This window comes from Siphateles boraxobius, unplaced genomic scaffold (genome assembly GCF_051911475.1).
Source record: "Siphateles boraxobius isolate OS27281-9 unplaced genomic scaffold, OSU_SipBor_1 46, whole genome shotgun sequence".
Lineage (NCBI taxonomy): Eukaryota > Metazoa > Chordata > Actinopteri > Cypriniformes > Leuciscidae > Siphateles > Siphateles boraxobius.
Window position 1 is genome coordinate 1,557,630 of NW_027509097.1, and position 14,431 is coordinate 1,572,060.

At 40.7% G+C, this 14,431-nt stretch overlaps 1 protein-coding gene across 20 annotated transcripts in view; it reads right to left on the reverse strand.

Annotated features, from left to right (window-relative positions):
* The window catches only part of ebf3a (EBF transcription factor 3a), a 96,433-nt gene that overhangs the window by 14,261 nt on the left and 67,741 nt on the right, over nucleotides 1-14,431 (reverse strand). For 10 of the 20 annotated variants that reach the window (XM_077200266.1, XM_077200268.1, XM_077200261.1 and 7 more), the window contains exons 9-10: nucleotides 11,450-11,580; nucleotides 10,248-10,374 (exon numbers count right to left, since the gene is read on the reverse strand). In XM_077200266.1, coding sequence (XP_077056381.1) covers nucleotides 10,248-10,374; nucleotides 11,450-11,580 — 258 coding nt within the window. Of the gene's footprint in view, nucleotides 1-10,247; nucleotides 10,375-11,449; nucleotides 11,584-14,431 lie in introns of all 20 variants that reach the window. The other 10 variants (XM_077200260.1, XM_077200265.1, XM_077200257.1 and 7 more) reach the window with 1 other exon arrangement.

A 14,431-nucleotide genomic window follows, 5' to 3' on the forward strand; every position in this document is an offset into this window, starting at 1 on the left:
GCCGGCCCCCCAGCCCCAGGCTCGGCCAATCAATAGCACTTTCCTGTTTTAGAGCTGGGTAATTATGAGGTGGGGAGAGTAGGTGACCTTTCACCTGTTCCGCATTACCTTGCTGATATTAAGATAAATTGCCCGATTTTGGGTAAACATATGCTGCAATTCAGGCTGTCAGCGCTGGTTTGCTCAGGGATAATTTGTATTGATCTCTCCGTTTCTTCCCAATTCTGCTTACTGACCTCACGGATAATGAGAGAGAGAGAGAGAGAGAGAGAGAGAGAGAGAGACAGAGAGAGAGAGAGAGAGAGAGAGAGAGAGAGAGAGAGAGAGAGAGAGAAAGTGTGTGTAAGTGCTGGGTATTGCCGTACTCACCACTGCTTTTCACTACATGTGTGTGTGAGAGTATCTGGAAGCCTGGCATATGTCAGTGGCAGAGTGTTTTGCTTACGTCTTCATTTGTCATGCATTTTCGGTTTGTTTGTTCTATCCATCCGGAATAGAGAGAGGGGGGCTGAACGCCGTTTAGCACTCAAGCATAACTGAGCACGTTAAATCAAATCAGGCTCACGTCTCGTACGGGACCGTTATGAATTATGGAGCCGACCGTATAAAAGGGAAATGTGCTTGCTAATGAGCTAGCATGCTTTTCGGGCCGAACGAGAGCGAAGTGAATGAACAGAAGGGTTTGCGTTTGATGGATGACAAATCTAAAGCTCCTTGGGCTGGTCATCATGTTTAGTTGTTTTTTTCACCCCTCATTTGTAAAAGAGAATGTTAAGCACAATCTGCCAGGGATTTAACATAAAACAGCCTCTGATTTTACATCCAGAGAGAGTCTGTGTGTGTGTCTACATGTATGTGTGTGCGTCTCCATATATTTCAAGATGGAGTGTTTTGACCTTGTTCTCGCAGACTGTATATATTGTCATTCTTCAAAGCTGACACGCTAGAGTGCGGCAGATACTAAACTGTGACACGTTTTTATTTAGCAATAAGAGAAGCGTCCCATAGTAACATCATAGGGAAGTGACACGATCGCAATAAATCACAATAAAACGGAGCTCCGCGGATTCACAAAGTTAGGAGACGGAGAAAACTTACTTGATGCACTAAATATACTATGTAAAAACTGTTTAGGTCATTTTCTGTAGAAAAAAATTGGGATTTGAATATGGTAAAATTCTGAATCGGGAAAGGATATTCAATTGACATTTCTCACTGGTCTAAACTCAGGCCTGGAGAACCAGCAGAAAACTGTAGAGAAGTGATAAGAATAGACAGTTTCCTAGGGTGTGTAAAAAAGATTTGTTTTGAAGACTTTGGCGTAAAGCATTCTGGGTAATGAAGTGTTATTTCACTAATGCCATAAAATGAAAATTAACTTGTTAAATATAATGAAATGCATAAATGATAATATATATTCTCTGGAAATGCCCCATATTTTGTTTGATAAGATGTTCATTGGTAATTCAAACTGGAAAATGAAATATAAAAAATATTTATGAATTTCAATCTATTTGAACACTCTACATTCAATTCTATTCAAATTCTTTTTATTTGATTAAAAAAAACTGTGCTTGCATTCCAGACGTCCATTACATCCCATGATGATGATAAGTGTGTATCTTTGGCTCTGATAATGAATGGCTTTCTGGCTGTTGCTCTCTATTACTTTGTCTAATTATCCTTAACTGCTGCGAGCTTATCTCCGCCCCACCTCCACCATCAAGAACCACTTTTCCAGTTTTTTTTTTACTTCTACAAACACAAATCAGAAAGGGGAAACACAAGAGATTTCAAAGCGGAGAGAGATTTGGAATAGTGCTGCCCATCTCTGGTTTCTTAAGGGAACAGAGAATGCCTGACTGTTGTCAACATGCTCTGCGAAAACAAAAACGTGGAAAAGGAAAGCTACAGTCCACAGCTAAGCTACAGAGACACACAAGAAAGGAGAAAAAAAAGGAAAAGCATCAAAGGGCAAAAAGAGTTTCTGAGTTTAATGCAGCATAATAAAAACAGGAAAACATGAATTTGTTCCAGCACAGCTGCTGGATTTCACTCTAAATGAGGTCAAATTTCATTGCAATTATGATCATCTTCCTGTGACTGCCTGAATCAAGATGTAGTAATAATTTAGTAACTTTACCAAAAACAGACCACCTTCATAATTAGAACTTATTTGACCTGAAATATAATCTGAGTGAAGAACTAAGGACTTTTTTTGCTGTTATCAAGAGAGACATGCTAGCAGCTGCCACAGATGTGTCTCACAACAGAAACCTTTCTCTTGTAATATGTAAAAAAACATACATAGATGTTTATACACATATAAACACACACACACACACACACACACACACACACACACACACACACACACACACACACACACACACACACACACACACACACACACACACACACACACACACACACACACACACACACACACACACACAGTGTGTATATATATATATATATATATGTATATATACAGTATAGCGTTTTGACATTTTTGGTCACTACAACATTTGACTAGCAGTGTATCAAACGCTTTATTAGAAAAAAGACTAATGTTATGGCGAGTAAAAGACAGACTAGGTGATAAACCAAATGAAAAGCGATTTTTGGGATTAAAGTGGAAAAGAACGAGGCATAGACAACTAAAAGGGGAGAAATTAGCTGATGGCTGACTAGTTTTGTACTATTACAATGCTTTGAATTTCAAGCCTGATTTGAGCAAGAAAAAGAGCAATATAGGGAAGAAGAGGTGTGGGGGGGGGGGGGGGGTGAAGTGGGGTTTTCAGAGAACAGAGAGAGCTGGAGCTCTTCGACATGGCGCTAACTTCTTCATTTTATTGCCAGCTGTCTCCGAGGAAGCTATTTCATCTCCGAGAAATTCAGATACTCCGGAAATTAAAATTTCAAAGATCTGCGGCGTGAAAAAAAAAAAAGAGTGTGGGAGAAAAAAATCAATGGAGGCAGATCAATGCTCATAGAAATTTCATGAACTTTGAACCGATACAGGCATGATGATGAGAAAGAGAGAGAGAGAGAGAGAGAGAGAGAGAGAGAGAGAGAGAGAGAGAGAGAGAGAGAGAGAGAGAGAGAGAGAGAGACGCTCAAGCCACCGATAAAATGTCGACAGGACAAGAGAAGCCCACTTTCACGATCTAGGCCCTTCATATTTTATTTCCCTGACAGAAATTACATTTCAAGTCTATTTCTGTAACAAGGAAGGTTAAAAAAGACCTCCACCCCTTCCTTTTCTCTTTTCTTCCTCCTTTTGTCAGCATTTTCCACCCATGTGACTCACCTCCGGCGGATCTGACTCAAACGGCTCGCCGATATCAAATTGAATTGGCTTCCGCCGATCGCAGTCGCAAACGAATATTGTAAAATGAAGATCGATACATGGATGAAGTTGGGGGGAAAAAATCGATGGCCGCTAAATTATTGCTGCATTTCGTCCTCATTCGAGATGAGTTGTGTTTTCCTCTGCCGGTCAATACTTTGTGGCTTCTCTCATTAATCTATAAATAAATTTGGCGATGAATGTGTCGCACGGGTTAGGCCCGGGTCAGAGGGCTGCACACGGGAAGATGTTTGGGAACGAGAGAGCACCCCATCCATCAGAGGAGTGCTGGCTACTGGAGCATGACTAATTTCTCTGACTTAGTGAGGACAAACCTATTTAAAGCTGCCAGAGGTATAAAAAAAATAAAAAAAATGGACCGAGCCAAAATAGCAACCAGCAGGGCCAATTATACCCAAATCACTCCAGTGCAACTCTCTTTAAGGAGAGAGGGTTCATTCGACCCTTCCAGCACATGCAGAGGTTGACTGAATCTTTTTTGGACCTCTGCTTATTATAGAGTTGTAGCTTGTCACAATATTGCGTTAAAATATCACCACAATCCCCAATGGTGTGACATTGCTCACAATAATGGCGCGCTCCTCTCTGAAGTAATAATATTTCTCAAACAACTGTCTGAGAAGAAAAATTCTCATCTACTGAGAAGTACTCAGTTCTTGGTTCTAGTTATTAGTGAGCAGTTCCCCCAGTACACTTGTATCATTAGACAAGAGCACAACAGAGAGTCGCCAAGTGTTTTTCTCCATTTGTTTCCATTAAAAAAATATAAAATTTGATTGAAAAAATAATTACATTTAAAATATATAATATAAAATATATAATCTTGGATTAGTGTCTTCTAAACTGTGCATAATTATAATATTAATTAGCTCATTTTAATTCATGAGTGTGAATTCTGATTTAAAAATATTTGGCATATTTTCTTATTTTGATTCAGAACCTTTGATTCTGATTCAAAATTGTAATCATTTTTAATCCGACTCTTCAAAATGTGAATCTGAATAAAAGACTCTGAAGGTTGTTAATTCATTGTGGTTACAGTAGTAACATCTTTGTTGTCATTTCTAAATATTTAATGCATCTATCATCCTTTAAACTTGAAGGATTTTAAACTCTTCAAAGCTTTCATATAAGGATGTCAAGTCAACTTTCTTTTCTAACTGAAAAGTTTGAAAAAAGTTTTAGTTTTTTTTGTCTAAAAAACATTTTAATTCAATTGAACATTCTCTATTCAATTCTAAATGGCACACATCTCTGCGGCTAAATGTAAATCTTACAAAACAATATAGAGAAAAGGAATGTATTTCCTCTATTTAGAACTCGTTTATGCACTCTTTTAAGTGTGGAAGACAGTTTTGTTGTACTTGATGTAGTGAACATGATGGAGACTGAGAGGAAAACAACTCCTGGACTGCGTTCAAACACCTCTGTTTACATTTCCTCCCTGCTACTGATTACTTCTGGTAGTTCTGAGTGTGTTTGCATATGTGTGTGTGTGTGTGTGTGTGCGGTCCTATCAGATGCAGCCCGTGCTCAGCGAGGCCAAAGGCAGTGGGTGGGGACGAGTGTCTGATGGACAGATAGCCCAGTGCAAACGGCTGGCTGATAATTCGCTGATATGCCGTTTCATGTGCCAGCGTTTAGATATGTTTAACATCTTTCCTGTTTCCAACCGCCTCCTCCCAATCTGCTTACAAAGACCCCACTAGAAGATCGTCCTCTTCCAGCGGTAATGGACTTCCTTCGAGAAGTGGACGAGAGCAGAACTACAGAAAAAAAATCCACTCTTTACAATTTGAAACACTTGCGTCAGAGGTTAATTGCCTCTAAATGTCAGTAATTAGTCTAATGAAGACCAGCGTTTGGACCCAGTGTGCCCGTGTGCGTGCGTGCCAGGATCGAGATGGGCCGAGTGAGTGAAGGGGCGAGATGACCCTTTTGTCCTTTTGTGCTATGATAAATGACCGTCTCCTCCTCTGTGCGTTTTGTCAGTTTCAGCGCAGTTGAGTCGATACCTTCACCTTGACAAGGAAACTTTGTGATTTATCAGGGCCGCCGGCCAATCAACAGGCCGGGAGTTTGGAGCCCTTGGAGAGCCCGAGAGCACACTGTGGTCAAAGTCTCGGGGAGCCGAACGGGGCGACGATGTCATCGGCGTGATAGACAAATGAGTCTCGTTAGAAGTTGCCATAAAAAGAGGGGAGGGTTCCCGAGATGGAGGGAAAAAGTGAGAAATAGGAAGCAGAAAAAGCGCTTGACTCGTACTAATAACAGAAAGAGTCCAGATCGGTCGCGGCGGGTTAAAAGACGAAGCACCCTGTCACGCCGCAGGTTTTGAAATTAGCAAATAATGTTCCCGAGTTCTGATAAATGTCTGACGGGCCTCCCTCGCAAATCATTTTTTAACATTTTGATGCATGTCTACAATCCCATCGGAGGAAGGGAAAAGTTTACTAGCCCTCGAATGTGCTGTGACAAATGAAGGCCGGTAAGTGTACAATTTCTGTATGAAGTATAGTTCATTTTTGCCAATTCTGGTAAATGGGTGTCACTGATTAGGACAAATAGTCTGGAAGGGTGATAGCTCCTGTCGTACTTCTCTATTCCTCTTTCTCCTTCTCTCCCTGCCCTCCAGTGGAGCGTTAAGGCCGTGGTCACCAGTGACCATGCCTAAATAGAAAGCAATAGCTTTGATGCAATTAGAGTCCGACGTTGAGCTTTATTTATGGCGGGTGTCATTGTTGGGAATCGTTTGTAAAAGCGCTCAGGAGGCCTGCCTCCGTTAAAGTGTCTATTAGAGCCACAGCGCTCACATACATATATATCTTAATTTATATCTCTCACTTTCCCCTTGTTAGGAGCCAAAGGAGATCATTGCTGCCTCCAAATTTGGGTCATAGATATGGACGGAATGTATTCCCATGCACAATCTGTCATTCCAATTTGTTTATAGGAATGTTCCTGCTGATCTTTTAAGGTACTTATGAGACCAAGTCTCCCAAAAAAGGTTCAGTGGGGAAAAAAAAGTGCCAATTCTGATAGCAGCTTAAAGCAAAAATCAAAACTGTATTGTTTATTACAAAATAATCAAATAATAGAGAAAATTTGATATAAAAATCAAATTCTATATATGTTAAAGTAACATAGAAAACTATATATGATGTATATATAATTTTCTATATTAATTTAACATATATAGAGAATTTGATTTTGATATATACTGTTCATAAGATTTAAAAAATATTATTCTAAAATATAATATTTAATAATTTAATATTTTTTCTATTTTAAATAAACAAATAAATAAATACAATTGTTTATAATAAATATAAATTATCAAATTAAATTTCAATAGGAAACACATCAACACAAGAAAAAAAAAACACTCATCAAGCCATTTCATGAGGAATTTAAAGGGAACATCTGGATGGACTTTTTAAAATAGCCAGATCAGCTAAAGAGAGCATTCGTGAATTGAGAGCTATTGGCAAAGGGACAAACAGCCGTCCTGCTTTGATTTTCTCTCTCTCTCTTTCTCTTTTTTATGGAGCCTTCTGACAAGCTGTTCCATGCCAGACCTGATCAATGGATAACCAATACAGGTATCAGATGGCACAGCGGTGGCCTTGTGTTAACAAAAGACACGATCGTACAAACATACAAGGTTAAAGATGAAAAAAACTAACAGAACATGCAGTTCTTTGAAGGATACAAAGGGATGCAGACTCAATAAACCACTGCAGTGTTTCCTTTTAAATGAAGACGCTAAGAGCCTAGAGTTGTAAATAGCCCTACGAACACACACACACACACACACACACACACACACACACACACACACACACACACACAAACATGCGGTAGATCAGAGTGTTAATGGACGGCTATTGAATAACACATTGTTTTAGGCCCAGTTCTGGCAGCTCATAAACTATGGAGACCCTCTCTGTGTTTGCGTAACCTTACGGGATGCCGACATCCCATCGCAGGGCGTCTTTAATGTCCCCAGGTCTTGGTGGATCTCTGCGGCGTGTTTAATTTCACTGCTGTTTAGCTGTGTCAAAGCAAGAGGCGTTGGAGAGTACCGGAGGACATTAGGAGCCGCTTTCAGAGTCTGAGCAGAGTAATTTGTTTAAAGAGCATTGACCTCTGAGACAGGCGGCTTGTGTTGGCCGTGATGGAGGAGAATTATCGACTCTTAAAGTAGCACTGCACTCTGACAGGCGTATGCCGCCACATCTGAGCGAACATGAAGGATCTTTTACAACACCTTCAGCACTGACACTATTCAAGGGGCAATGAAGAACATATCACCCCAAAATCACAAGAACTTTTTTTAAATTGTAATGAAGGCTATATTTAGGACCATTATGATTTGCAACAGTATTTTCCAATTAAGCATGTTTTCTCCATAAATAATGGAAAAAAAGTCATAAAATGACAATAATATACCAATACAAATAAATCATAATTTTCCTAAAGCTTGCTTAAAGCTTCATGATAATATGTAATATATATATATAATATAAATATGCATTTAATGCACAGCAAATGGTAAATCACAGCATACATCAGTCAACAGATGGTTGCTGTATGCTAGTAATGATCAGACCCATATCTGAGCGTACTACACCCTTGCAAAAGGAGGTCACGACACAGTATTTAATTGGCCGTGATGTATCAGATGAGAGCGAGGGTGTGTCTGACTCCGAAAAAAAGAGGGTGGTCAGCATGAAATGTTGTAACGCCCAACAAAAACACAGTATATAACTATTTTAAAAATGATCTTGTAAAATATCCGACACTTACACAATTTAGCTAATACACACAAACAAACACACACAAAGAGAGAGAGAGAGAGAGAGAGAGAGAGAGAGAGAGAGAGAGAGAGAGAGAGAGAGAGAGAGAGAGAGAGAGAGAGAGAGAGAGAGAGAGAGAGAACTGGCAAATGCTTTTAGCATTTCCAGTTCAAAGCGGCTGTTTATGAACTAATTACAGCCATAAACTCAAGCAATTTGTTTCGATCGATATCACTTTCAAGAGTTTAAGAACTGAAAATAGGAGAAGAGAAAAAAAAGGAAATATATAAAAAACAAAACATAAGCAAAATGCACCTCTGAGCTTTGCTAAAAGAAAATAATCATATTTACAAGTACTGTTTTTGATATAGCCTTTTATTTAAGAACATTCATTAATAAATAAGCTTTGAATGGGAATTTAATTGACTTCAAATGTCAACCAGTTTGATAAAGCCTTACAACAGCATGAAATGAATCCAGCCTAGCGCGTGTGTGTGTGTGTTCTGATTTGCCTGTCATTTGTGACCTCAGCGAGGGAGGTGAGGCATTATGGGGATTGGAGTTCAGAAGATGAGAGGGACGGGGCGTGTAGTCTGTGACTTCTCTTCTTTAATTCGAGGGGATAATTAACTAAGTCCTCAAAATCTCCGCCAGTAATTATATCTCCTCACTGACGAGCAGGAACAAGGATCAGTGAGGGAAAACAAACAAACATATCATTAAGACAGGGGAAGGTGTGGGTGACAGATGCTGGATTGTCTTCTATAAAGGCCTCCAGTAAACTAAGGCAATAGAATAATACAGTATAAACATCTATATACTGTATATATAAACTATATTTATAGCACTCAATGCATAGATAGATAGATAGATAGATAGATAGATAGATAGATAGATAGATAGATAGATAGATAGATAGATAGATAGATAGATAGATAGATAGATAGATAGATAGATAGATAGATAGATAGCAACGTATGCAAATATGCAAAAGAAGAATAGTTGGCAAATCCTGATATGAGATAACCCACAATCCTGTACGTTCAGATCAAAGATTGCATACTGACTGGGCAGAAAAACAGCAGTTTTGGTTTTCGGACACAGAAACTTAGGTCAGAAACTAGGTTAACCACGGTCAGTTTTTGTTAGGGTTGATGACGCAAATGTCCGTCAAAACATTGTAATGTGTGCTGAATTTGACACTGACTCCCTGTTTTGTGCTTATTAGCATTAGAACATGTTTAGTTCCCGAGTCTCTGCGGCTTTAACGATGGCAGACATTAATGTCTGAGCAGGTCTGGTATTAGCCAGCCCTGTGTTCTCGGGTTTCATTATCGCAGGGGCTCGTTGGCCTCTGCCCTGCCCCTGCTGAGAGGGTTAAATGTGGGAGGGAGAATCGGCCCGCAGCCTCGGTGGGGTTGAGATGGGGAACAGCTGCCTGGGGGGACCGGGGCCCCTTCCTCACCTCTCTCTCTCTCGCTCTCTCTCTCACTCTCTCTCCCTCTCTCCCTCTCTCTCTCTCTCTCTCTCTCTCTCTCTCTCTCTCTCTCTCTCTCTCTCTCTCTCTCCTTGACATTCCTGAGTGTGAGAGTAATTCCTGATGATTATCTCATTGTCCTACTCAATTTGGGGTCTGACACACTGCTTCCAGGTCAAACAAGGTGTGACCATGTAACCTCCAGTATCAGCTGTACTGAGGGAGAGATTACGCTCATCTAAGACCACGTAAAAACACAATCGCCCACAATCCACCCAGACAAACAAAGCACAACCTTGTGAGCTGGTCACACATACGTATGCACACATGAGTAACCTGGGCACCAAGAAACACTAGTGTTTTTGTGCAAAGTAGAGGAAAGGGTGCAGGAGAAAGGGTCAGAGATGTGTTGTCAGGATTTGAGATTAACTGGAGTTGGCAGCTTCCCCCAACTCCATTGGTCTGCGTTATGATATAGGGTTACAGAGGCCTGCATCTCACACCGGTTGGGGTTCAGCACTTAAGCATGAAGCCAAAGACTTGAGAGAATGGAGGGAATAAACATAAACAAAAACCAACTGATATGACTGCAACTCACCTGTATACACGAATCGTCCCGGCGCACCTTTGCAGAACTGCTTTGACTTGTATGACAGGGTGACTTCTACGACGCCCGGGATGTGTCTTGGAGGGGTCTGCACTCGGATGGCATGGGGCGTAATGAGCTTCGAAAGAGAATGCGTAACCTGGTTAGGACCATACGAACTACACCAATTGTATAGTTTTGAGAACCTGTTATGCAATGAAAACATAAAACCAATGATCTCCAGTGCTTAACTAAGTATCCTGACAGGTAGAAACTAAACTCTCATAAGTAAATCTGGCTCATATTTTTTTCCAAATTTCTTGTCGGTTGAGAGTTAATGTCAGCGGAAAGATCTTACATAGAGCTCAGAAATTAGCGTTACCAGCTAAGAAACACAGTGGACAAACTCTGTTAGGACCATGCTAATTGTTGCATAGATTTGAACGCCCTGAGTGGTAAAGTAACCTGTCAAGTAGAAGAATTTTGTTTGTCCTCGCTTTAGAGTTAACGTCAGCAAATAGTCCTTGGATTACACTGAGCATAGGAAAGGCCAAGGGGCAGGAGTCCTGTTAAAATCACCTCCATATGTCTTTCCTTCACTGTTTTCCTTGCTTTCCCTCGCTCGTTGTTCCCCCTCTGAGATATTTCACCTCTAATTGTTCAATTGTTTTGCAAGACCTCACGGTTCGGCAAGGAACTCGGCGGAGGCCTCTGTGGACTTATTGTGAGGCTGTTTAGCATGCAGTTTGTTTATCTAACTCCTTATCTGCTCTTGTGATTAAACTAGGAAAAGAAAAATAATAAAATAAAATCGAATAAACAAACACTCATTGGCTCGTTGAGGCTCCGACCGACAAATATATGCCAGACAGCTTTATCAACTCATAAAGGAACACACTAACCTGAAATCTTTATTAGCTCCGAACTAATTACGACGCAGCTTCGGCATCCCTTTAGTTCACTCTTATTTATATGTTTATGTGGCGTGAAATGAACAAAAAGTAAATGTACAGAGACAATAAACGGACGACAGCATAATTGCATTAAACCGGTAGAAGCAGGGCTTCATAAACTGTGTATAATCACAGTTTTCACGTAATCACTTTTTATAGAATCTAATGAAGTTCATTAGAAGGCTGTTACAGGAATACATGGCTGGGCAAATATCTCGTGCACAATAAAATGAATTATCTGGTTTTATGCCAAAGTCTTACCTCACTCCATACTAGCATGGTGCCAAAAACGACCTGTAGTCCATCGAAGAAGTTATCGCCGATGATGATGACCGTGGCTCCTCCAGTGGTCCAGCCTTCACTTGGGCTAATGGCCTTTATGCACGGGGTAGCTGCTTATAACAGAACAAAAAAGCACAACTCAGGATCCTGTTTTTGTATGGACACACGCTAGCCACATGCAGATCATTCTCACGCTGAGGATAATGAAACCCTAAAGTAAACGAAGCATGAATGATTTGGGCCACGTGAAAACAAAAGGCCTGCGTTGTACATCAACTCATCTGTGTAGAAATCAGCCATTAAACTGTTCACTAACACAATGAGCGGGAAAAGAAAACATCGACTGATGCGGCCAGTGTCTGTTTGGCAGATTAACCGTTCTACAGATACGTTAGAGCAAATGCAGCCATTGCTGATGATTAAGCACTGTGTGCACGCTAGGACCGTTGATTTATCTGTCCGGCTTTCACAGATCTGAGATCATTCAATCAAAAGGTCATGGAGCCAAGCACGGGCAGCGGGACAGCAAAAAAGCGTTACTTCGATTTTTCATGCACCCGCTAATTGGGTCGAGACTTTTTATCTGCAAACCTTGCCTTTGGTTTAAAAACTTCCAACTTTCTCCTTTCTTCCAACCCTTTATCTCCCAGTGTCTCTTATCTTTTGGTAATGAGTACTTTTTGCCTTTTGGGGTCTTTAAAATCAGATTTTAGAGTTTAAGGTTTAAATAGGTAAGCTATCATGCTAATGGTGAAGTACACGTGTTCTTAAATGAGAGAACGAGGTTGTGGGTCTGACCCCGCCTTTGTCAAGAAGTTAGCCAATGGCTCATTAGCATACATTATTGTAGGGCCTGCCCCCCCCCCCCCCCCCCTCCAGAGTCAACACTACCACAGTTGTAATCGGTCGGAGGCCTAGGGCGACTCAACCCCCCCGTTAACATCTTAGCGCTGTGTGCTTTGATCAGCTTTTCCTCTTCACTCTGTTGACTCTGTTCTGCCACCCCCTCCAAAGCACCTTTTGAATACGAACTGCCGGGCAAAGCGAGCGCGAATATGACAACACACTGCTAATACTGGCCAACAATTCAACCGCAACAGTAGCCCCTTCACCTTGAGCTGTTTTCATTTTATTTTACAGCTTTCCAGGCCTCACTCATTTTGTTCCTTTTCCAGGGAAAAACAATGGCATTGTGCTTTTAGATTTTAAGGTCTCAGAGAGGTTATTAATAATGCACAGAAGATGCTTGGCCTCTTTGGAAACCCTCTCAGCTTAAAATCTTTCCCCTCCATTAAAAGTGTCTGACATCATTTTCATCAGCCCGCAGACTCTGACATCATTTTATAACCCAAAAATATTCAATACGCCAATACTAATGCTGCTCTCACAGTATTATTTATTTTAATGATTTAAATGCCAAATCACTATTAACTTATATACTTGAATAAATAATAGATTTTTACATACATTATATCAATTTGATATTAATATTTTGAAATAATTGTATCATAATTGAATAATATTATAATAAAAATGGTTGAATAATTGACAATAGGGCTGGGTTGTTGAATTAAGTTCATGCATAATTATAATATTTAATATTCCCACCAATTTTGTGTGTATATATATATATATATAGTCTCTCTCTATATATGGATCCTGTACTGCCCGTTTCATCCTTTGCAAGGTGAATAACAGAAGTTGGATTGCCGGTCTTGGACATGTTACGGGCCCAAATTGAATACTTAAGGTTGGGGGTTTGTTCAAGTACTTAAGCTCCACCAATAATGCAATAAATGATATATTTATGACCATTACATGAGGTAAACCTGTGGGGTTAAGCCCTTGTGTGTGCAGGTGTTTCTCTCCCCTGTCTCTCTGCTGTTCTAGCGGCCCAAGTTAATCAACATTAGGTATTGTTGTGTAGAACAGCCTAGACAAGGCAGCTCTCTTTGTTTGCCTTAATGTTGGACTAGTGGAGGTTATATTTACTCATTCCTCTCAGCTCCCAGAGCACCAGAAGCCCTGAGCTCTCTCTCTCTCTCTCTCTCTCTCTCTCTCTCACACACACACACACACACACACACACACACACACACACACACTGGGAGCTTGCCCTTAACTAGAGCTGTTGACTTCATGCTAATAAGTTCATACAAATTTTCATTTCTGAGGCTTGGGAATGACATTTGCTTTTCTTAATTGCAGGCAGAGCGTTTGAAAGAGGATCAAGTCTCCAAAGACAGACACGACTCCTCATAGGGACTGACCTTCATCAGCGCAACCAATTATAGCAAATCATTCACCAAAAATTACAGTAAACAAATTTACTTTGTGTAGGTGAGCAGAAGAAAGGGGCTGGTGCACGTGAGTGTGTCTGCGCTTGCGCGAGGAGAGAACGGGCCCACGAGAGGGGCAGTCTGGCAGCTGTGGCCTGAGATCACCACGCATTGCCTCGGAATTCGCAACGCTCCCCCCGCCATCCCAGAGAAAGGGCTGCCAGACCTCTCCCCTCTCCCCTCTCCGCCGCGGAGCATTTGCATACATTCTGCTTGAATATAGAGAGGGAACATGTGTTGAATGGGAAGCATAAAGGAGTGAATTACACAGCCTGTGTTCGTCAGCTAATGATATACGTGCGAAATGCACTCAAGCGGATGATGGAAATTGGAGAAAGCAGACATGGTCTATGGCGGCATGGAGAGGCCAAGTTCAACACTCCACTAGGAAGTGACGGGCAGGAACGCGTTTTAACAAGGGAGAACAATTTAGCAGGGGATGTGGCTCAGGTTATGTTCGGAATTGCATACTGACATATTACCTGGAGTATTCATTTTATGCATGGAACATCTGAATCGCCTGATATATTCGTCAAAATCTGTATCTGACAAAGTATTTATATTGTAGTTGTCACAACCAAACATTACTGCATTTTTATACAAATATATATATATATATATA